The 21,711-nt window shown below is 43.7% G+C and overlaps 1 protein-coding gene across 1 annotated transcript in view; it reads left to right on the forward strand.

The window, feature by feature from the left end:
* Positions 1-9,572: 9,572 nt before the first annotated feature.
* The window catches only part of Pspc1 (paraspeckle component 1), a 57,545-nt gene continuing 45,406 nt past the window's right edge, over positions 9,573-21,711 (forward strand). Inside the window, 3 exon segments of the mRNA XM_038310069.1 lie at positions 9,573-10,131; positions 14,909-15,210; positions 20,444-20,539. Of these exon segments, the coding sequence (XP_038165997.1) occupies positions 9,763-10,131; positions 14,909-15,210; positions 20,444-20,539 (767 nt within the window). The 5' untranslated portion in view covers positions 9,573-9,762.

Below are 21,711 nucleotides of genomic sequence, written 5' to 3' on the forward strand. Positions count from 1 at the left end.
AACTAGCTCTTCTATTTCTATTCATCTACATTCTATGACGTGGCTTGGTTTTTTTCTCCTGCCATGTATGTTTGACTTGTTCCGTTGGTGTCCCTGATGTCTCTAAATTCATCCCTCTGACTTCTCTCTGCCTGAAATCCCACCTCTTCTCTCTTGCCTAGCTATTGGCTGTTCAGCTCTTTATTACACCAATCACAGCAACATAATTTTCAGACAGTGTACAAATATCTCACAACAGACTTCATGTCCTTGACTAGACAGCCTAGCTTGGTGATGTGTTTCTATTCCTTGTCTTCGGCTTCACCTCCACAATCCTGGAAGCCTGGACCACAGCCACAAGCACTACAGCAACTCCCGGAGCCTCCCCCAACCCTGGACCCCAGGGTTTTCCATGCCCTTCCGCTGCACCAGCATCATCTATCATTGGCTATTTTCCCAAAGAATAAGCAAATTAAAATTTTTGATGGCCATCTAGGTTCCTGATCACTCTGAATTTGATAATTTTCTCTTTTGCTTCTGATTTCTGATAGTAATTTTTATCTTCTATTAAATTCTTAGGATGTATGAGTTGTTTTTTTCCTACCTTTGGGGCTTGTGGTTTGAATAGGAATGGCCTCCATGGACTCATGTTTGAATGTTTGACCCACAGGGAGTGACACTATTAGAAGATGTAGCCTTGTTGGAGGAAGTGTGTCACTAAGGGGTGGATTTTGAGGTCTCAGAAACTCTGGATCAAGATGTGGAACTCTCAGCTCCTTAGCACCATGTCTGACTACACTGCCATGTTTCCCACCATGATCAGCTGTAAGCTAGACCCAATTAAATATAAGAGTTGCCATGGTCGTGGTGTCTTGTCTCTTCACAACAATAAAACCCTAAGACAGGGCTTTTCTTGTGAAACCGTGTCTTTATTAACAATGACCTAAGTGATGCTTCCTTCTGCATGGGAACACTTATACATTCAATGATGCTACTGCGTGAGAGCATTTGTCAGAATACCCACTAAATCATTTGTGTTAAATTGTACCTTGTTTCAAGCCAAGGATGCAGTTTCAATTGGTGGAGTGCTTGCATAGCACACAAAAAGTCCTGGGTTTGGTCTTGCAACACTGCATTAGCATGTGTGGCAGTAGACCTGTAATTTCACTACTCGGCAAGGGTCAGGTCACTCTGGGGTATACGAAACCTTGTCTCAAAAAGAGAAAAATTACTTTTAATTATTTAGGATTGGGTCTAAATCAGTTATGATGGCAGCTTATACCTGTAATCCCAGCACTAAGGAAGCTGAGGTTGGAGGATTGTTAATTCAAGACCAACCTGGGATACATAATGAGTTCCAGTCAAACATGAGCTATTGTGTTATATAAGATACAGAGGTAGGACAGGCCCATCTCTGTGAGCTCGAGGCCAGCCTGGTCTACAAGGGCTAGTTCCAGGGCAGCTAGGGTTGTTGCACAGAGAAACCCTGCCTCAAAAATCCAAAAAATAAAGAGGTAGAAGCTGACTGATATAAATATACATATAGCTTTGAGATGTCTCCAAAATATCATGTTACTCTCAGAGGCCTATGAGGGTATTTTAGAAAATACGACATTTCTTTTAGTTTTATTTTACATGTAGGAATGTTTTGCCTGTATGTATATTGTGTGTACCTGGTGCCTGTCGAGTCCAGAAGAAGGTGTTACATCCCCTGGAACTGAAGTTACTCAACTGGCTGGTCTACAGAGTGAGTTCCAGGACAGAAAGAGCTATACAGAGAAAACTTGGAAAAAGCAAAAATGAAAGCATAAAGTGGTGTCAACCTTTATTCCCAGGGCTCGGGGGGCAGAGGCTGGCGGATCTCTGTGAGTTCGAGGCCAGCCTGGTCTACAGAGTGAGTTCCAGGACAGTCAGGAATATAGAGAAACCCTTTTTGGAGAAGCAAAACTAACAACAAAAACAGAAAATAAATAATATGGTGCAAATCTTGAACCCCAGCACCTAGGAGGAAGTGAAAAGCAATTCTCTGAATTAGAGATCACTACATAGCCAGTTCTAGACTCCATAGTGAGAACTCTGGCTCAAATAGGAGGAAGAGAAAGAGGCAGAAGAAAAGGTTAAGAATAGGAATAGAGAGATAGCTATGCAGATGAATACAACCACCACACGGCTCAAAACCCTCTGCAGCTCCAGTTCCAGGGGATCTGATGCTCTTCTAACCTCCTCAAGTACTGCATGCACATGGTGCCCAAAGCGTAATGAAGACAACTCACACAAATCATTAAAAAATAATAGAGGGGAAATACACAATTTTTCTTAGATTGGGAGATGATACATCTGTCCCATACTGATCAATTTTGAGCACAATACTAACTAAAACCCCTTATTTTTTTTTGTTTTGTTTTGTTTTGCTTTTTGAGACAGGCAACACACACAGAAACCCTGTCTCGAGCCAGGCAGTGGTGGCGCACGCCTTTAATCCCAGCACTCGGGAGGCAGAGGCAGGCGGATCTCTGTGAGTTCGAGACCAGCCTGGTCTACAAGAGCTAGTTCCAGGACAGGCTCTAAAAGCCACAGAGAAACCCTGTCTCAAAAAACCAAAAAAAAAAAAAACCCTGTCTCGAAAAATAAAAAAAGAAAACCTATATTCTGCCTTCAAGATGAAACGGAGAGAGAGAGAGAGAGAGAGAGAGAGAGAGAGAGAGAGAGAGAGAGAGAGAGAGAGAGAGAGAGAGAGAGAGAGAGAGAGATGCAAGGGCCGTAGTGGGTCTAAGAATTTTTTTAGGCCTTCTTCTTGCTCTGTTCTGAATACTGCCCCGAGACCAGCCGAGCACATCCTGGCTCGTCATCGATGACCTCGTGAAGAAACTGGAAGAGATGAGCATTCTGTGACAATTTCCTCTGAGGTTGAAACACTCCATCCTGCAGGATGCTTCTTAAACAGAAAGGCGAACAACTCAAAGGAGCTTCAGAGAGTTCCTGGGAGACTGAAGGGACAGGGCTGCAAAGACTGAGAGCAGACCAGCTGCCTGGAAGGAGCAGACACCAGCTGAGCTGACTGGAAGCGGTTTAGATCAACTGAGGCACCAGGAAAGGACACTCTCCAATCTATTGAGCTGCCTACAGGCTGTGCACTGTGCTCTAGGTTCCTTGCTTTGTGAACTATCGCCCAACCTGAAGAGAGCCTTGGTGATACAGCCATCTTTGAGTCATTTCTGCTCCTACAAGTGTCCCCTCACTCATATTCCTGTAGGTAACCACAACAATACTCTGGTTCACCAAGTTAGACTTGGGTGGTGTCTGTGCTTTGGCCTGTTGTGGGCTCCTTATCTGGAGTGAGTAAACATGTATGTTGTATCCCTCAGGAAAAATTTTGTCATTCAACAATGTGGAACAACATTCCTGCAGATACCAAGCAGCCCAGTGGAAAGAAGGCTGGGATGCTATAGGAAAAGGATGAAAAGAACGCCGCCGCCGGCAGAGCTAGGGAAACCTGATGCAGAGAGAAGGGGCAGTCAGGGCTGCAGAGAGCAGGAAGATGAAGAGGAGGACAAAAAGGAGGAGGAAGAGCAGGAAGAAGATGAAGAAGGAGATGATAGCTGGGCATGGTGGTGCACACCTTTAATCCCAGCACTCAGGAGACAGAAGCAGGTACATCTCTGAATTTGAGGCTAGCTTGGTCTACAGAGTGAGTTCCAGGACAGCCAGGGCTACACAGAGAAACTCTGTCTGAAAAAAACAGAAAATAAAAAGATAATAATGAATGTGTTGGTTCTGGCAGGTCTTGTCCCGTCTGTAAGCGTGTAAGACCCCCTTCATAGCTCATCTCTTTTCTAAGTTATTTTATTTTTATTTTATGTGCATTAGTGCTTTGTCTGCATATATGTCTACATGATGGTGTTCAATTCCCTGGAACTGGGTTTACAGACACTTGTAAACTGCCATGTCGATGCTAGGAATTGAACCTGGGTACTTTGAAAGAGCAGTTAGCACTCTTAACTATCAAACTGTTTCTCCAGCCCCACAACTCACCTCTTTTTTTTTAAAAAAAAAATCATTGAGAGAGTCTTCAATCTCCACCTGAACCAGAGTGGGACTGAACCAGTTACCTAACAGAGAGAACAAGATCCACCAGGAGCAGAAGCCAGGAGCAAACCCAGTCCCGGGACACGGGCAGATCAGGATTGAGCCAGTGATCAGATCCAGAGTCAGCGATCTCCACCGGAACAGGTACAAGGGAGTAACGTTGAGTGAGTGAGCCAGAGACTGCTGAGGGTCCAGACATGAATCTGGGGCATTCAAGGGAGTAGACCTAAACCAACACCCCAGTGGGTCTGGGCGAGAGTCTAGGACCTCCCAGGAACTAGGCCGGAGCCAGGACCACTGTCAGCCTGGGTGTGAGTGAATCTGGGTCCTCCAAGGGAATAAGCAAGAACCAGAGATCTCAGAGGGGCCAAATGCAAGTCTGGGACCGCAGAGATAGTAGGCCCAAGCCAGGTCCTCTGTGGGTTGGGGCATTGGTCTGGGACATCAAAGGGAATAGGCAGGAACCTGGAACCCCTGCGGGTCCCAGGGCAAGTCTGAGACCTCTGAGGAAGTAAGCAGGTCCTCTGCAGGTTCAGGGGCATCCAAGCCTGGGACCTCCGAGTCAATAGACCAGAACCAGAAACCTTAGGTCCAACTCCAACCCAGGAACTTCTGCAGGAGGGAATCCAGACCAGGATTTACAGATACAGGTCAAAGCCAGCAACCTAAGCCAAAGTTGCCCTGAGACAGCAAACTCCAAGGGAGCAGACCAAATCACAGGAGAACTGAGCTATCTCCAGGAACAGGAATAACCAACAGGGTAACTAGAACTGTGACACTGACTGTACCATGAGGAACAACCATCTGAGCTTTGGATTCACTGGCACCTAGAAGATTATTCAACAGAATCTCAGAGCTATGGTGACTCTCGCCTTTGCCTTTAATCCTAGCACTCGGGAGGCAGAGGCAGGCAGATCTCAGTGAGTTCGAGGCCAGCCTGGTGTACAAAGGGAGTTCCAGGACAGCCAGGACTGTTACACAGAGAAACCCTGTCTTGAAAAACCAAAGAAATCCATTAAACAAGCCTCTGATCTGCAAGCCCCCTGTATAAGGACAGATAGTAGATGAGATGCTGGGAGGCTATTGTTTATGGGCCATAAGAAGCCACATGTTTTCAGTCCCATAAGTACCTGCACCAGATGTGCTTGATCACAAGGGCAAGAGCTATGTAGGCAGGAAATATATGTCAGGATGTATGCTTGCCCCTGATTGAACCTAATGGGAAATGCAATGAATTATGGATTTTACTTAATTCCTTGCCATACATGATTCTAGTCCATTTCCCAAGAACCTGGGTATGGAGTAGCCCAGAGCCCATGCACCTAGTCAGTAGTTAAAGTTTGCTTCAAATTTGGGTTTCAGCTGTGGTAGTAGTCTCATTCCTGATCGGTGGGATTAACAATCATTCACAGAATCAGTGTTTTAGTCCCTGATGGCCAGGAATTGGGCGATCCGCCTACCTCTGTCTCCCCAGGGCTGGGATTGAAGGTGTGCGCCACCACACCTCGCTAAAATGGAGCTGCTTGAGTCACTGTGCTACATGAGCCAGTAGTCTATTTCTGAGTAGTATTTCACCAAAATTACATGCTGTTTAGGTTTCTAAGCCGGTGCCCTTCCCATTCTCAAGATCACTCCTGTCTTTGGGAATGCCCTTTTCTTTTTCTTTTTTGAGGCAGGGTTTCTCCGTGTAGCTCTGAAAGTCCTGGAACTCGCTCTGTAAACCAGGCTGGCCTCGAACTCAATCAGATCTGCCTGCTTCTGCCTCCTAAGTGCTGGGACTAATGGTGTGCACCACCACCACCTGGTGACTTTTTAAATTTTTAATAAAGTGTCTCTGTTTCTGTTACCTTTAGAAACACACCTTTAATCCTAGTAGTTGGGTGGCAGAAGCAGGTAGATCTCACTGAATTCCAGGTCAGGTTGATTTACATAGCAAGTTCCAGAATAGTCAGGGCTACTAGTAAGACTGTCTTAAAATAGAACCACAACAAGCCAAGAACAAAACCACACCACTGGGGCTGGAGAGATGGCTCAGAGGTTAAGAGCATTGCCTGCTTTTCCAAAGGTCCTGAGTTCAATTCCTGGCAACCACATGGTGGCTCATAACCATCTGTAATGAGGTCTGGTGCCCTCTTCTGGCTTGCAGACATACACACAGAGTATTGTATAAATAAATAAATAAATAAATATTAAAAAAAACAACCACACCACTAAGCACAATACTTAATCCCCTACCAGTGCAGGCTTTGTTTACAGTTTTTGTTGATTTCATCTTAAGTACAAGTGTGTCCCCAACCCTCTGCAGCTTGCTATCATGATACACATTTGTGAAGCCAGTACTTGAAGGGTGAAGGCATACTGATCATGATTTCAAGGTCACTGTCAGCTACACAGTCAGCCTAAAGTGTAGGAGACCCTGCCACAAACAAATAAAGCTCCTAAGAAGATTTGCATAAAAGATTCCCATGAACATATTCTTTATTTTACTTGGATAAAAATTTAAGAATAGGTTTCAGGGGGGAAGGCAAGGGGAGGAAATGGGAGGATAGGAGAGAGGGGGCAATCTTTAGTCGGATTGTAAAAGAAATAAATTTAATTAAGAATAATAAAATAATAGATTTTATACTTTTTACTAATTTTTAAAAAGCTGCTATAATACACTCTCTCACACACACACAAATAAAATAACTGTTTTGCATGTATATACGTGTACCATGTGTATGCCTGGTGCCTAGGACCTGGTGTCAGAACCATGCAACTGGATCCTGAGCAGTCATGTTGGAAGTTAGGTTTTCTGAAAGAACAGCTGGAGTCCTTAACCACTGAGCCATCTCTCCAGCTCTTGAGTGTCTTTCTTTGTTTTTTTAACAAGGGTATAATTCTACTTTATTGACATTCATGAACAAGCACATACAACCCCCAGTCAGTCTCTCTCTCTCTCTCTCACACACACACACACACACACACACGTCAGACAATCACCAAGATGGGAAAAACATGAAAGTCACAGGCCACGGAAACCAGTAACTACCACCTCAGCGCCACTGCCATCATACCCGCCTTCACAGCCAAGCCAGTTAAGCGCAGGATACCAGGCACGGCTAACAACCTCAAAGTGACACACATACATCCAACCACCTGGTTACAACAGCACCCTTCCTCCGCTACACATGTGGTGACGACACAATCACTGTCACAGAAACACCTCCAGGGCTGGAGAGATGGCTCAGCGGTTAAGAGCACTGCCTGCTCTTCCAAAGGTCCTGAGTTCAATTCCCGGCATCCACATGTTGGCTCACAACCATCTGTAATGAGGTCTGGTGCCCTCTTCTGGCCTGCAGGCATACACACAGACAGAATATTGTATACTTAATAAATAAATATTTTAAAAAATTGAAAAAAAAAACATCTCCAGTCAGGCAAGCACACAATCATACACCCTAACCACAAACCAGGGTCGCAACAGGCTCCCAAAGCTGGCAGGCTTGCAGCACACCCAGAGGAGACACAGCCACCTAAGTCACAAACACATCCTTTAGGCGTTCCTGACACTCCCACCTCCACGGAGCGCATCTCAGGGTTCAGCCTGAAGCGCCTGACTTTGGGACCACCTGCTCGGCAGGATGCCTAATGAACTCGTCCCTCTCTTGAGTTTCATATTATAAAAAAAATATTAAGCTGAAGTTGGGATGGAGAGATGGCTCAGGGGTTAAGAGTATAGATTGTTCTTCCAGAGGTCCTGAGTTCAATTCCCAGCAAACACATGGTGCCTCACAACCATCTGTAATGAGATTTGGTGCCCCCTTCTGGCCTGTAGGCATACACGCAGACAGAACACTGTATATGTAATAAATAAAAATCTTAAAAAAATTAACTTTAATGAGAAGCTGCTGAAGTTCTTGTAGGGTGGCATGTGAGCTTAGTTTTCATGGCCTTTGAGGATTCCATTTGTATGTGGCAGGAAGTATATATGATAGGGATGAGTTGAGAGATTCAGAACTGCTCACAAATCTTAAAGTTTTGCTCCTAGCATCCCTAGAGAATGTTTGTGATGCTTAAGTCTGTGGTCCATAGAAGTTTATGATCTGCTTATACTGATTTGTTTCTGTTTTTGTTTGTGTTTCAGTTTTTGGGACAGTGTGTTCCTTCCTGCACCTCTCCAGTGTTGGAAGTGAGGGCGAGTGCCACCACCACCACCAGGTTCTGATTATACTAATTTTTTAAGTAATTTCATGGAGTTCTTGTCTGAAGTCAACAATCAACAACGCAGCAGCATGGTGGTGCAAGCCTTCAACCACAGCTCTCAGAGGCAGAGGCAGTGGTGGAGGCAGAGGTTGCTGTGAGTTCAAGGCCAGCCTTGTCTACTCTAGAGTGGTCTAGGACCGCCAGGGCTACTGAAAAGAAAACAAACAACCCCTCCCCAAATAAAACAAAACCCAAACACAATTGTTTCAGAAAATTGGATTGTAAGGCTTTGGACAAACAGTGCTGGCATATGCAAAGATTTGGGTTTAGGTCACAGCTCTGAAAAAATAAAATTGGATTGCTTAATTAGGAAATTATATTTTAACAATTTTATTATTTTTGTCACGCTTTTCTGCTTCTGAAGAGCTGGCTAGGATTACGGTTGTGAGCTACCATTCATGTCAAAAGGTGTTTTTTATTTGTTGAAAATATTGCTTTATTTACATATTTTTGTTGTTGTTTGAGTCAGAGTTTCTCTGTGAAGCCATCCCTATCCTGAACTAGCTCTGTAGACCAGGCCGGCCTCAACCTCACAGAGATCTGCCTATCTCTGCCTCCTGCGAGCTGGGATTCCACCCAGCCGGAAGTATTGTTTTATTAAACGTTGTTTACAAATATGTTAAGTTAAATTGCAGGGTGGTGGTGGCCCGTGGTGTCAGGTATGGTGGTACACATCTTTAATTCCAGCACAAGCAGGTGGATCATGAGTTGGAGGCTAACCTGGTCTAAAGAAGGAAGGGCAGTCAGGGATTTACAGAGAAACCTTGTCTCAAGAAAAAGGTAGGAAGGCATTTTTTTTCTTTTTCTTTTTTATACCACTTTGCCCTGCAGCCTAAACTGACCTTGAAATCTGTATCCTTCTTCCCCAGTTTACCCAGTGCTGAAAACATGCAAATTTTCACTTTCCTGTCCAAGGATAAATACCACAATATTCAAAAGGGTAAATACATTCCCGAAATTATTATATTTTCGCACTGTAGTACACATATAATTTGTTCCTTACATGCAGTTTCTGACCTGGTGTCCCAGGGCTGAGGCCGGAGGATCGAAAGTTCAAGGCCAGCCTCAGACACATTCAGATTCAAAAAGCATAAACCGAAATCAAACCCCACCCCCAAAGTCTCCACTGATTTTGGCTGCGAGGGCCCTCGGGGTGGACTACACGGCTCGGCTCGCCCCCGTGTGCGCACGCGCCGAGCTTGCAAACGGTCCACGAGCTCGGAGTTTGCGCAGGCGCGTTGCGGAGGGGCGGGCCTCTAGCCCGCGTCTCTTCTTCCAACCGCAGTTTGAAGCAGCGCCATTTTGAGCCTTCGGCCACCGCGGGCGTGATTGCGGGGAGGCAGGGCTCCCCTCCTTTACCTGGCTTTCCTTGCTTCGTTTCCATAGATACATGTGGAGACGGGTGTGCACTGACGTCTAGGCCGCACCAGCATCCGGGGCGAAGTCGCTACGATGATGTTAAGAGGAAACCTGAAGCAAGTACGCATTGAGAAGAACCCCGCTCGCCTTCGCGCCCTGGAGTCGGCGGCCGGCGAGAGCGAGCCGGTGGCCGCGGCGGCCATGGCGCTGACGCTGGCCGGGGAGCAGGCGGCACCACCCGCGCCTTCGGAGGAGCACCCGGACGAGGAGATGGGCTTCACCATCGACATCAAGAGTTTCCTCAAGCCGGGCGAGAAGACGTACACGCAGCGCTGCCGCCTCTTCGTGGGGAACCTGCCCACCGACATCACGGAGGAGGACTTCAAGAGGCTCTTTGAGCGCTACGGCGAGCCCAGCGAGGTCTTCATCAACCGCGACCGAGGCTTCGGCTTCATCCGCCTGGTGAGTCTGCGGCGGGGCTCGAGGAGAAAAAAAAAAAAAAAAAAAAGGCTGCGGGGGCTGCGGCTCGGCGTGAGGGCGCCACAGCGTTTCTGTCCCCTGCCAGCCTCAGGTTTGTCGCTGCGAGCGCCCAGGTACCCGCAGGGGGGCGGGGTCCCGGTTGACGGTCTGGCCAGACTGTAGTTAGTAGTAGTGTCACGAGGTGAATGGGGCGGGGGTGGGGGGGGGGGGGGGGGGGGGGGATGAACGAAGTTGGTGAGAAATCTGAGCTGCGGATTTGTTCCTTAAAAGAATGATCCACCTCATCTTTTTGCTCTTTAGGGGATGTGTGTTGAAGGACAGGGGATGTAGCTCGGTGGCGGAACGTTGGCCTAGCATGCTCAAGGCCCAGGGGTCCATCGCCAGCATCTTAACAAGATTCCCCCTCCCCCTGCACTGCCTACAGTCTACCCTAAGTCACCCAGATCTGCAGACTCCTGACATTAGTAATTGGGCAAGAATGGGTGCTACGCAGTATATGATTTAATCCAGCATTTAAATATTATCCTACAGCTTCTTTAAATAAGAAAAATGTCAGTATGTAAGGCAAGATTATTCCTAGTTTATCTGTTTGGAGCAGTTTTATTATTAGCGTGTGTGTGCGGGGGCATACATGCATGCCATGGCATTTGTAGCATGTGTTCTAGAGGTTAGAGTCTGTGACCATCACCGTGAGCAGCGTGGCAGCAGCAGGCAGGCATGCATGGTGCTGGAGCAGTAGCTTAGAGCTTACATCTTGATCCAAGAAGCAGGAGGCTAAAAGAGCTAACTGGGAATGAATGGCTGGGCTTTTGAAACCTCAAAACCCATTCCTTTTCAAACTACCACACTAACAACCATTTGTGCATGGGGGCATGCATTATACATAGAAGTGTTTTTTGTTTTTATGGTTAGACCTTTGTGTCTGATTTTTGCTTGTTTTTCTATAGAGCTGGCTGTCCTGGAAGTCATTGCAGACCAGTCTAGTCTTGAATTCTGCCTGCCTCTGCCTCCTGAGTGCTGGGATTAAATAAAGCTGTGAGCCGCCACTGCCCAGCTATGTCTAATATAAGTAATTGCAATTTGTATACGTTTTTATCTGTTTTTGAGAGAGCCTCAGTATACATCCCAGACCGACCTGGAACTCCGGATCCTCTGACCTTGGTCTTGTGTGTACTGGAGTTCCAGACGCGCTACTGAGAGGTCTTGTGGAAGCTTTCCATTGGCGCTTCTTTTAAAATTCTTTTTTTTTTTTGGTATTTGTATTTGTGCATGAGTTTATTTTTATGTGCATTGGTGTTTTGCCCTGGGTCCCCGGGAACTGGAGTTACAGAGAGTTGTAACCTGTCTTGAGGGTACTGGAATTGATCGCAGGTCCTTTGGAAGGGCTGTTAGTGAGCCATCTATCCAGCCCCCAAGGCAGTTTCTCTGTCCACACAGAGAAGACTGTCCTGGAACTCACTCTGTAGACCAGGCTGACCTCAAATTTAGAGATCCACCTGCTTCTTCCTCCCAAGTGCTGGGATTAAAGGTGTACGCCACTGCACTGCCAGATTTACTATTTTTACTTACGTGTGTTTGTGTCTGTGTGGGGGTATGTGAATGCAGGTGTCCCTGCCATCCAAAAGAGTTGGATTCTCTGGATCTGAAGTCAGAGGTGGTTGTAATATACCTGGTGTAGGTGATGGGAACTGAACACAGATCCTATACAAGAACAGTATACACGCTTAATATTTTAACCATCTTTAGCCCCCTCCCCCCACACACATAATTTTAAATTTTGAATTTGTGATCCTCTTTTCTCAGCCTTTTGAGTAGTGGGGATTACAGGCCTGAACCACTAAGACAAGGTAAAGAATGTTTTGGTTATCTCTGAATAAGTTGGACTTATTTGTGTTTTTATAAAAATAGTTTTATAGATAGGATTTTCCAGAAGAATGTAGTTTTTAGATTGCAAACATTTATCTACTTTTAGGAGAATTTGTAGGAGTGTATTTTTTCCCCCGAGACAGAGTTTTTCTGTTTGTTTGGCTTCAAACTCACAGAGATCCGCCTGTCTCTGCATTCTGGGTGCTGGGATCAAAGGTGTGTGCCACCACCGGCTGGCGAGAATTTTAATTTTTTACATTCATTTGTGTGTTTGTAAATGTTTTGGGCATATAAACGTGGTGCAAGTGTAGATGCCACAAGACAACTTGTAGGAGTTAGTTCTGGGGATTGAACCCGGTTATCAGGCTTGGTGACATTACCTTTACCTGCAGGGCCATCTTGCTGGCCTTTTATTTACTTACTTATTTTTAAGTAAGTTCATTTTACTTTACATCCCAGCCGCAGTTTCCCTTTCCCCACTCCTGCTATTTGTCCCCTTCCCTGCCCATGCCAGCCTTTACTATTATTTAAAAATAATCTTTTTAGATTTCTTTTCAGTTGTAAGTGCCTGGTATAGATAGATTTCTTTTTTTTTTTTTTTTTTGGTTTTTCGAGACAGGGTTTCTCTGCAGCTTTTTTTTTTTTTTTAAATATTTATTTATTTATTATGTATACAATGTTCTGAATATGTGTGTATGCCTGCAGGCCAGAAGAGGGCACCATACCCCATTACAGATGGTTGTAAGCCACCATATGGTTGCTGGGAATTGAACTCAGGACCTTTGGAAGAGCAGGCAATGCTCTTAACCTCTGAGCCATCTCTCCAGCCCTCTCTGCAGCTTTTTTAGAGCCTGTCCTGGAACTAGCTCTTGTAGACCAGGCTGCCTCTGCCTCCCGAGTGCTGGGATTAAAGGCGTGCGCCACCACCGCCCGGCCTATAGATAGATTTCTTAATAGCTCTTTGTGGTTCTTCCTGAAGAAGTCCCAGGGCACAGTGAAGAACATTTCTGTTTTATCATTTATTCATTATTTATACTTGTACCATGTGAAATCTCCAAGTAGGAGGAAATTTTTTCTCTTTTGATTTTTTTTAAGATTTATTATGTATACAATGTTCTGTATGTATGCCTGCACGCCAGAAGAGGGCACCAGATCTCGTTATAGATGGTTGTGAGCCACCATTTGGTTATTGGTAATTGAACTCAGTACCTATGGAAGAACAAGCAGCTCTTAATCTCTGCGCCATCTCTCCAACCCTCTGTTTGGATTTTTTTTTTTTTTTTCGAGACAGGGTTTCCCCGTAGTTTCTAGAGCCTGTCCTGGAACTAGCTCTTGTAGACCAGGCTGGCCTCGAACTCAGAGATCCGCCTGCCTTTGCCTCCCGAGTGCTGGGATTAAAGGCGTGCACCACCACCACCCGGCCTCTGTTTGGATTTTTTGCTAAATTTGTGTATGCGCATGTGCACACACATGCTCTCAGTAGTATCACACATGTAGAGGTCAAAGAACACCTTTGGAAGTCTATTCACTTCTACCTTTTGTGGGTCCTAGGAATCAAGTATCAGTCATTTTGCTTGGTAACAAGTGCCTTTACCTGTTGAGCCATCTTACTAGTTCAGTGTTTGGAGAGAGAGGGTCTCATTGAGAATCAAGTAGCAAGTAATTTGTGGACTGTAACAGTTCTTGCCGTCCTGTTAAGAAGCAAGTGTGAGGGCTGTAGAGATGGCTCAGAGGTTAAGAGCACGAACTGCTCTTCCGGAGGTCCTGAGTTCAATTCCCAGCAACCACATGGTGGCTCATAACCATCTGTAATGAGATCTGGTGCCCTTTTCTGGCCTGCAGGCCTACATATGTAGGTAGAACACTATATACATGATTGATAGATAGATAGATAGATAGATAGATGATAGATAAGATGATAGATAGATGATAGATAAGATGATAGATAGATAGATAGATCGATCGATCGATCGATCGATCCGTCTTTACAAAAGAAAGAAGCAATTGTGAACTGGATGGTGGTGACTTATAGTTTTAACCCCATCACTTGGGAGTAGAGGCAGGTGGACTTCTTTGGTTTGAGGCCAGCATGATCTACAGAATTCCAGGACAGCCTGGGTTATTCAGACCCTATCTCGAAAAATCAAACTAAAACAAAACAAAATTTTTTAAAAAAAATCTAAAAAACAACAAACCAAAAACAACAACAAAAAAATCAAAACCCCATAAGAGCTAATGGTAGTGTTTGCAAATAATGTGAATAAGGCTGACAGTGGGGATTCGATGCTGTATCAGCCAGGCATGGTAGCACATGTTTGTATCTCAGCACTCACAAAATAGAAGCAGGGATTGTGGAGGGGGCTACTTTAAGGCCTGCCCAGGCTTCATAGGGAGACTCTCAAAAAAGAAAGCCCATAAATAAATGAACCAACCAACCAGTGTCTAAAATACTGAGGTATGTATAAAGAATTATGGTTTGCGTGGTAGTTCTAGAAACTGATACTCATTTTTGTATCTATCTATCTATCTATCTATCTATCTATCTATCTATCTATCTATCTATCTATCTATCATCTATTTTTTTGAGTCTGGTTTCTCAGTGTATCTATCCCTGGCTCTCCTGGAACTCACTTTGTAGACCAGGCTGAATTCAGCTATTCACCTGTCTCTAGTCTCTCAAGTGCTGGCTGGGATCAAAGGTGTGCAACACACATCCTGACTTTTTTTTTTTTTTTTTTTAGCTTAGAAATGTTTACAGTGATATTTTTAATACCTAGTAAAAAGCAAGTTGATGATAAAAGGGACCCAGTGTTAACCAGTCTCCTTAGAGCTTAAACCACTAGTTTAATTTTTTTGTTATTCGACTTTAAAAATAACTTTTCCTTTTAAAAAGGAATCCAGAACACTGGCTGAAATTGCAAAAGCAGAGCTGGATGGCACCATACTGAAGAGCAGACCTCTCCGAATTCGCTTCGCTACACATGGAGCAGCCCTCACGGTCAAGAACCTTTCTCCAGTTGTTTCCAATGAGCTTCTAGAACAAGCATTTTCACAGTTTGGTCCAGTAGAGAAAGCTGTTGTGGTTGTGGATGATCGTGGTAGAGCTACAGGAAAAGGTTTTGTAGAATTTGCAGCGAAACCTCCTGCACGAAAGGCTCTGGAGAGATGTGGTGATGGGGCCTTCTTGCTAACAACGTAAGTTTTAACTTTCTTTTCCTATGTCCTCTTAAATATAGAGTGTGTCTGTTTGTAATTCTGATGGTTGTTGGTTTCTTTATTTTATTTTATTAATTTTTTTGAGGCAAGGTCTTGCTGAATAGTTCTGGGTGACTCAGAGCTTGCTATGGAGACAGGCTGGCCTCTGAACTAAAGGTGTGCATGCACCACCAGGTCTGACTTTGGTTTTTCAAGACTAGGTTTCTCTGTGTAGCTTTGACTGTCCAGGAACTCACTCTGTACACCAGGCTGGCCTCAAATTCATAGAGATCCTCCTGCCTCTGCCTCCCGAGTGCTGGGATTTTTGGTGTGCACCACCACCACCTGGCCTGGAACTCTATGTATAACAATCCTTGAATTTATAATCCTCCTTATTCAGGTTCCCAAGTACTAGTATTAAAGGCATGTGTGGTGCCTCACTGGCTCAATGAAGTAAGTTTTTGTTGTTGTTTTGAGACATAATCTTACTATATAGACAGGTTGTCTGTCTTTCTTACTGTGTAGCTGAGGATGACTTAGAACAACTTATCTAGGTGCTGGAATGACAGGTGTGTGTCCATGCCCCATCTGGGGACAAATTGCTGATTTTTCAGCATAATAACTGTCAGACTGTTTTGCAGAGTGGTCGTGTCACTTCTCATTCTTCTATTTCGTCAGCAATGAATGACAGCTTTATATTTCACTGGAGGTTAAATTAGATTGCTTTGCTTTTCAAGATAAGGTTTCTCTATAGCCTTGGAGCCTGTTCTGGAACTCACTCAGTAGACCACGCTGACCTTGATCTCACAGAGACCTACTTGTCTCTGCCTCCTGAGTGCTGGGATTAAAAGTGTGCACTGCCACTGCCTGGCTAAATTAATTTTTTTTCTGATAACTAAGGTTTTGTGTGCTTTTTTGGTCAGTGTATCTCCTCATAAAGTATGTAAAAATTTTTGTGCCCCCCCCTTTAAAAGTTGTGTTGTTTGTTTCTTTTCCTGAATTATGTAATCTAGGTACACATGAGTATTGTAAATATTTCTTTTAGTTTGTGGCTTGCATTTTCATTTTGTTTTGAAACAGGGTCTTACTATGTGCTGTTTACGTAGACCAGGTTAGCCTCGAGCTCCCAGAGATCTGCCTGCCTCTGAAGAATTAAAGATATGTGCCACCACCATGTCCAGCTTGTGGCTTGTGCTTTAGGAAGGATGGGCAGTGCTGGGGAAGATAGCACTTGGAAGATAGCTCAGTAGTTGAGCTTTCCCAGTCCTGTAGTGTGTAGTTTAATTTTTGTTTTGTTTTGTTTTTTGTTTTTTGTTTTTTTCATGACAGGATTTCTCTGTAGCTTTGGAGCCTATCCTGGAACTAGCTCTTGTAGACCAGGCTGTCCTTGAACACACAGAGATCTTCCTGCTTCTGCCTCCCTAGTGCTGGGATTAAAAGGGTGTGCCACCACCGCCTGGCTTAATTTTCTTTTTAAATTATTTAATTTTATGTTTTACTTCTAAGTATATATATATGTATTGGTATATGTACATATGACTGCAGTTGCCTTTGGAGACTAGAAATGTCAGGCATCAGATTCCCCTCAAACTGTAGTTTTACATAGTTGTGAACTACTAATATGGGTGCTAGAAAGTTGAACTCCAGTTTTGGCAAGACCAGTATGTTTTCTTAACCACGGAGCCATCTCTAGAGTAGTGGTTCTCAACCTGTGGGCTGCAACACCTTTGAGGGTCACATATTAGATTTCCTGCATCTCAGATATTTATATTGCGATTCATAACAATAGCAGAATTACAGATACGAAGTAGCAACAAAATAGTTTTTTGGTTGGGGTCACCACAGTATGAGTCGCAGCATTAGGAAGTTTGAGAACCACTGCTCTAGAGGCACATTTTAATTTTTTAAATAGTGGTTTTCAAAGAACAGCACTAGTCGGTGTTAGTGGTGCTCGTGAGCCACCCAATGGGGGTTTGGGAATTGAACTGGGGTCCTCTGGAAGAGCAGCAGCCGTACATTCGCTTAACTGCAGAGTCCTGTCTCTACCCCGGCGACTTATTTAAACTGAGCCCTGCACTATTCTCCACAATAGAATACTTTTCAAGTTGCTAACAAACAATGCATTTGATGGGAAAATGGGATGGAGGAAGCCTTACAAAATCATAGCTCCATAGGTTTTTGTTTTGAGGTGTGATTGTATAATACCAACAAAGCTTGTCTTCCTCAGGAGTTAGCCTCCTTGTTTTTAAGACAAGCTCTCACTGGGACCTGAGGCCCACTGTTATGATTAGCTATGCTAGCTGGCCTGTGAGCTCCAGGTGTATTTCCATCTCTATCTTTCCAGCTCTGCAATTACAGGTGCCTGCCCCAGTTGGCTTTTTACATGGATGCTGGGGATTGAACTCAAATCATCATTCTTGTATGACAAGCACCTTACTGACTGAGCTGTTTCTCTTGTCCCATAACTCTGGGTTTGACATCAATTGGGCACTTCATTTGTATTTTTCAGTCATTTTCTCTATATGTTCCCATATTTTTAAAAAATGAATAAAATAAATATCAATTGTGCCTATAAATGGAATTTAAGTCAAGATTTAAAAACCTTTGTCAATATGTAAGATGAAATTGAAGTTAAAGTGAGATAAAAGACAAAGGAAGCTTCCATAAGGAGTGGTAAGCATAATGAAACCACAGGTGCTGACCTTACCTTTAAAGATAAGACGTCCCTTAAATGCTTACTCCACACCACATATTCCTCATTCTTTTTGGTATGTGATGTGATAATGGGGCTTGTGACTAATTTTTGCTCATTTGTTTCTGAGACTATTTAGAAACAACAAAAGGGAGAATTAGGATGACATTGTAAATTTTTTATTTGGCAAGTTCTGTTCCCGAAGGTTATCCTTCCCTTCTTCCTTAATGTTACCAGTTATCTAGTGGTAAAGGTTAAATTATAGTACCTGACATGCTTGGTTGTTCCCTCCATTCCCCCTTCCTTCCTTTCTTCCTTCTCTCCTTCCTTCTTTTTTTTCTTTCTTTTTCTTTTTTTTTTTTTTTATAGGATCTCACTGTTTCTCACTATGTAACCCTGGCTATCCTACTATTTCCTATGTAGACCAGGCTGGCCATAAACTCACAGAGGTCCATCTGACTTGTATATTGTATCTGTCTGAACTTGATTCTCGTTATCCTTTGACTTAATATAGTTAACCTTGTCATTTCTGAATTGTATAATGTGTTGTCAGAGGTGCTTAGTGTATTTCCTTCTTGAGTCTCTAAAAAACTTTTGAGCTGGGTGGTGGTGGCACACGACTTTAATCCCAGCACTTGGGAGGCAGAGGCAGGTGGATCTCTGTGAGTTCAAGGCCAGCCTGGTCTCCAGAGTGAGTTTCAGGACAGGCTCCAAAGCTACAGAGAAACCCTGTTTTGAGAAAAAAAAGTGTTTTTTTTTTTTTTTTTTTTAAATGGGACTACAGAGGGCACTTGTAACTCTTGCAGAAGGCGCAGATTCAATTCCCTCACATGTATAGCATTTCACAACCATCCCTAACTACAGTTCCAGGAAATCTGGTATCTTCTTGACTTATGGGCACCAGACATACATGTACTGTACTCAAATACATGCAAGCAAAGACTCATACACATAAGAAAAATTTAAATAATTTTTATTTTGACAGATGGGTTTGGCCTTTCGTTATTGAAGCAGTGTGATTGTTTTTTCAGTTTTTGTGGGTCCTTTACCCTACAACTCATTCTAGCCCAGGCTGACATGGACTTGAGATCATTTTTGTCTCGTAGTTCCTAGTGCCGGGATTATAGGTTAATCATAGTAACCATTGAGAACCGCCCACCCCCCGCCCACGTGCTTTGGTGTTTTGCTTGGATTTATGTCTGTGTGAAGGTTCAGATACTCTGGAGCCGGAGACACAGACAATTGTGAGCTGCCATGTGGGTCCTCTGGAAGACCAGCTAGTACTCCTAAGTATGCTAAACCATCTCTCTAGCCTGAGAAAAAAAAATTTTTGAGGGGGTGTTGTCATATGGGGGAGTTAACACAGGGTTTCTCTGTGTAGCCCTTGCTGTCTTGGAACTTGCTCTGTCGACCAGGCTGGCATTGAATTCATAGAGATCCACTTGCCTCTACCTTCCAGATGAAAGTCTTCTGCCACCATTGCCCCGCAAGAAATAATTTTCAACCTTTCTGCCCTTTTCTTTGTTCTTTTTTCAACCTATCTGCCCTCATCTTTGTTCTTACTTTAAATTCTTTAAATTATTTAATTAAAAAATTTTTTTAGGTGTATGAGTGTTTTTCTGCATGTATGTCTGGACTGGTGGAGCCAGGAAAGGGAGTCAGATTTCTGTTGTGAGCCACTACGTAGGTCCTAAGAATTCAACTGGGTTCTTTGGAAGAGCATCAGTGTTCTTAACTGTTGAGCCAGCTTTCCAGCCCCATCCCCCCTTTTTTCTAATGAGTTCTTCCCGCCCTCTTTTTTTTCCCAAGAGAGGGTTTTTCTGAGTAAGTCTCTAGCTGTCCTGGAAGTAGCTCTAATTAAAGATTTATTTATTTTATGTATACAATGTTCTGCCTGCATGTATGCCTGCAGTCCAGTAGATCTCCTTTAAACCACTATTAGAGAGTTTGTGTCAAGTCGACAAAACAACTAACCAACACAGCTATCTTGCCTACCTATTTTGACCCAGTTATTAAAAATTAACTGATTTTGTAGCAGGGTCTCACTGTGTAGTACTGGCTATCATGTGGAACTCAGGTTGTAGACCAGGCTGACCTTGAACATGTACAGATCCTTCTGCCTCTCCAGTACCTCTCACACCTGGCTTTATTTCTATATATGAACGTGCATGATTCTTGGGACATTTTTCTTTACTGTGACATTTTTCAAGTGAATATTTTTATCATAAAATTTATTTATTCATCTATTTTGTTTTTTTGAGACAGGGTTTCTCTCTAGCTTTTGGTGCCTGTTCTGGAACTAGTTCTTGTAGACTGGCTGGCCTCAAACTCACAGGGTTTCTCAGTGTGGCCCGGGTGTCTAGGAAGTAGCTGTTTGGATCAGACTGGTCTCGAACTCACAGAGATCTGCCTGCCTCTGCCTCCCGAGTGCTGGGATTAAAGGCCTGCGCCACCACCGCCCAGCCATTATTATAAATTTTATGAGAGTGCTAATTGTAGTCATGAAATTAATTTTTATTAATGCCTTTATACTTAACCTAGAACACCTCGTCCAGTAATTGTGGAACCCATGGAGCAGTTTGATGATGAAGATGGCTTACCAGAGAAGCTAATGCAGAAGACTCAACAATATCATAAGTAAGGCTTGATTAATAAAGTTATTTTAGATGTGTACTGTTTAGGGTTTATTACTTTTTTTTTTTTTTTTTTTTTTTGGTTTTTCTAGACAGGGTTTCTCTGTAGCTTTGGAACCTGTCCTCGAACTTGCTCTGTAGATCAGGCTGGCCATAGAGATTCACCTGCCTCTGCCTCCCAAGTGCTGGGATTAAAGGCGTACTCCACCCCCGCCCAATTTGGTTTATTACGTTTTTCTAAAGTACTATTAGAGCATAATTTGGATGATAGAGTGGTTTGGTCTATATGGAATGTTATTTTTATTTTAAAAACTAATTTTATGTGTATGTATCTAAGGCTATATATATGCACCACATGTGTGCAAGAGCTCGCAGGAGTAAGAAGAAGGGTTGGAGCTCTTTGGAACTGGGTTACAGATGGTTCTGAGCTGGCTTATGGGAGCCAAACATGGGTCTTTTGCAGTAGTAGTAATTGCTCTTAACTGTTGAGCCATTTCTTCAGCCACATTATTTCCCCTTTTTAGACATGGGTAAAACATGCTAGTTTTACTTAGAAATGTTTCTACTTTTGTGTTTGTTTGTTTGTTTGTTTGTTTGTTTGGCTTTTCGTGATTCTGTAGCTTTGGAGTCTTCTCAAGCCTGTCCTGGAACTAGCTCTTGTAGACTAAGCTGGCCTTGAACAGAGATCCACCTGCCTCTGCTTCCCAAGTGCTGGGATTAAAGGTGTGCGCCACCACCACCCAGCAAGTTTCTACTTATTATTTAATCCTTTTTATTTTTTTTTAATCTTCACTGTGTAGTTCTGGCCGGTCTGGAGTTTGCATGTGGGTATATGCACACGAGTGCAGGTGCCAGTGGTGAGGCATCAGAGCCCTGGAGCTGGGATAGAGGCTTAGTTGTTGAGCTGCCTGACATGGGTACTAGGAACGAAGCCCTAGTCCTCTGTAAGAGCAGGGAGTGCTCTTACATGCTGAGCCATTTCTTCTCATTTCTTTCTTTAAATTTTCTTGTTATTATTTTAATTTTGAGTCAGGGTTTCACTGTGTAGCCCTGGATGGACTGGACCTCACTGTGTGTGGACCAGGCTGGTTTCAAACTTCTAGACTCTCCCTGTCTCTGCTTTAGGGAAGCTGGGGTTAAATTTGTGTAACATTATGCCTCTTATTTTTCTTTTCT

This window comes from Arvicola amphibius, chromosome 13 (genome assembly GCF_903992535.2).
Source record: "Arvicola amphibius chromosome 13, mArvAmp1.2, whole genome shotgun sequence".
In the NCBI taxonomy this organism is placed as follows: domain Eukaryota; kingdom Metazoa; phylum Chordata; class Mammalia; order Rodentia; family Cricetidae; genus Arvicola; species Arvicola amphibius.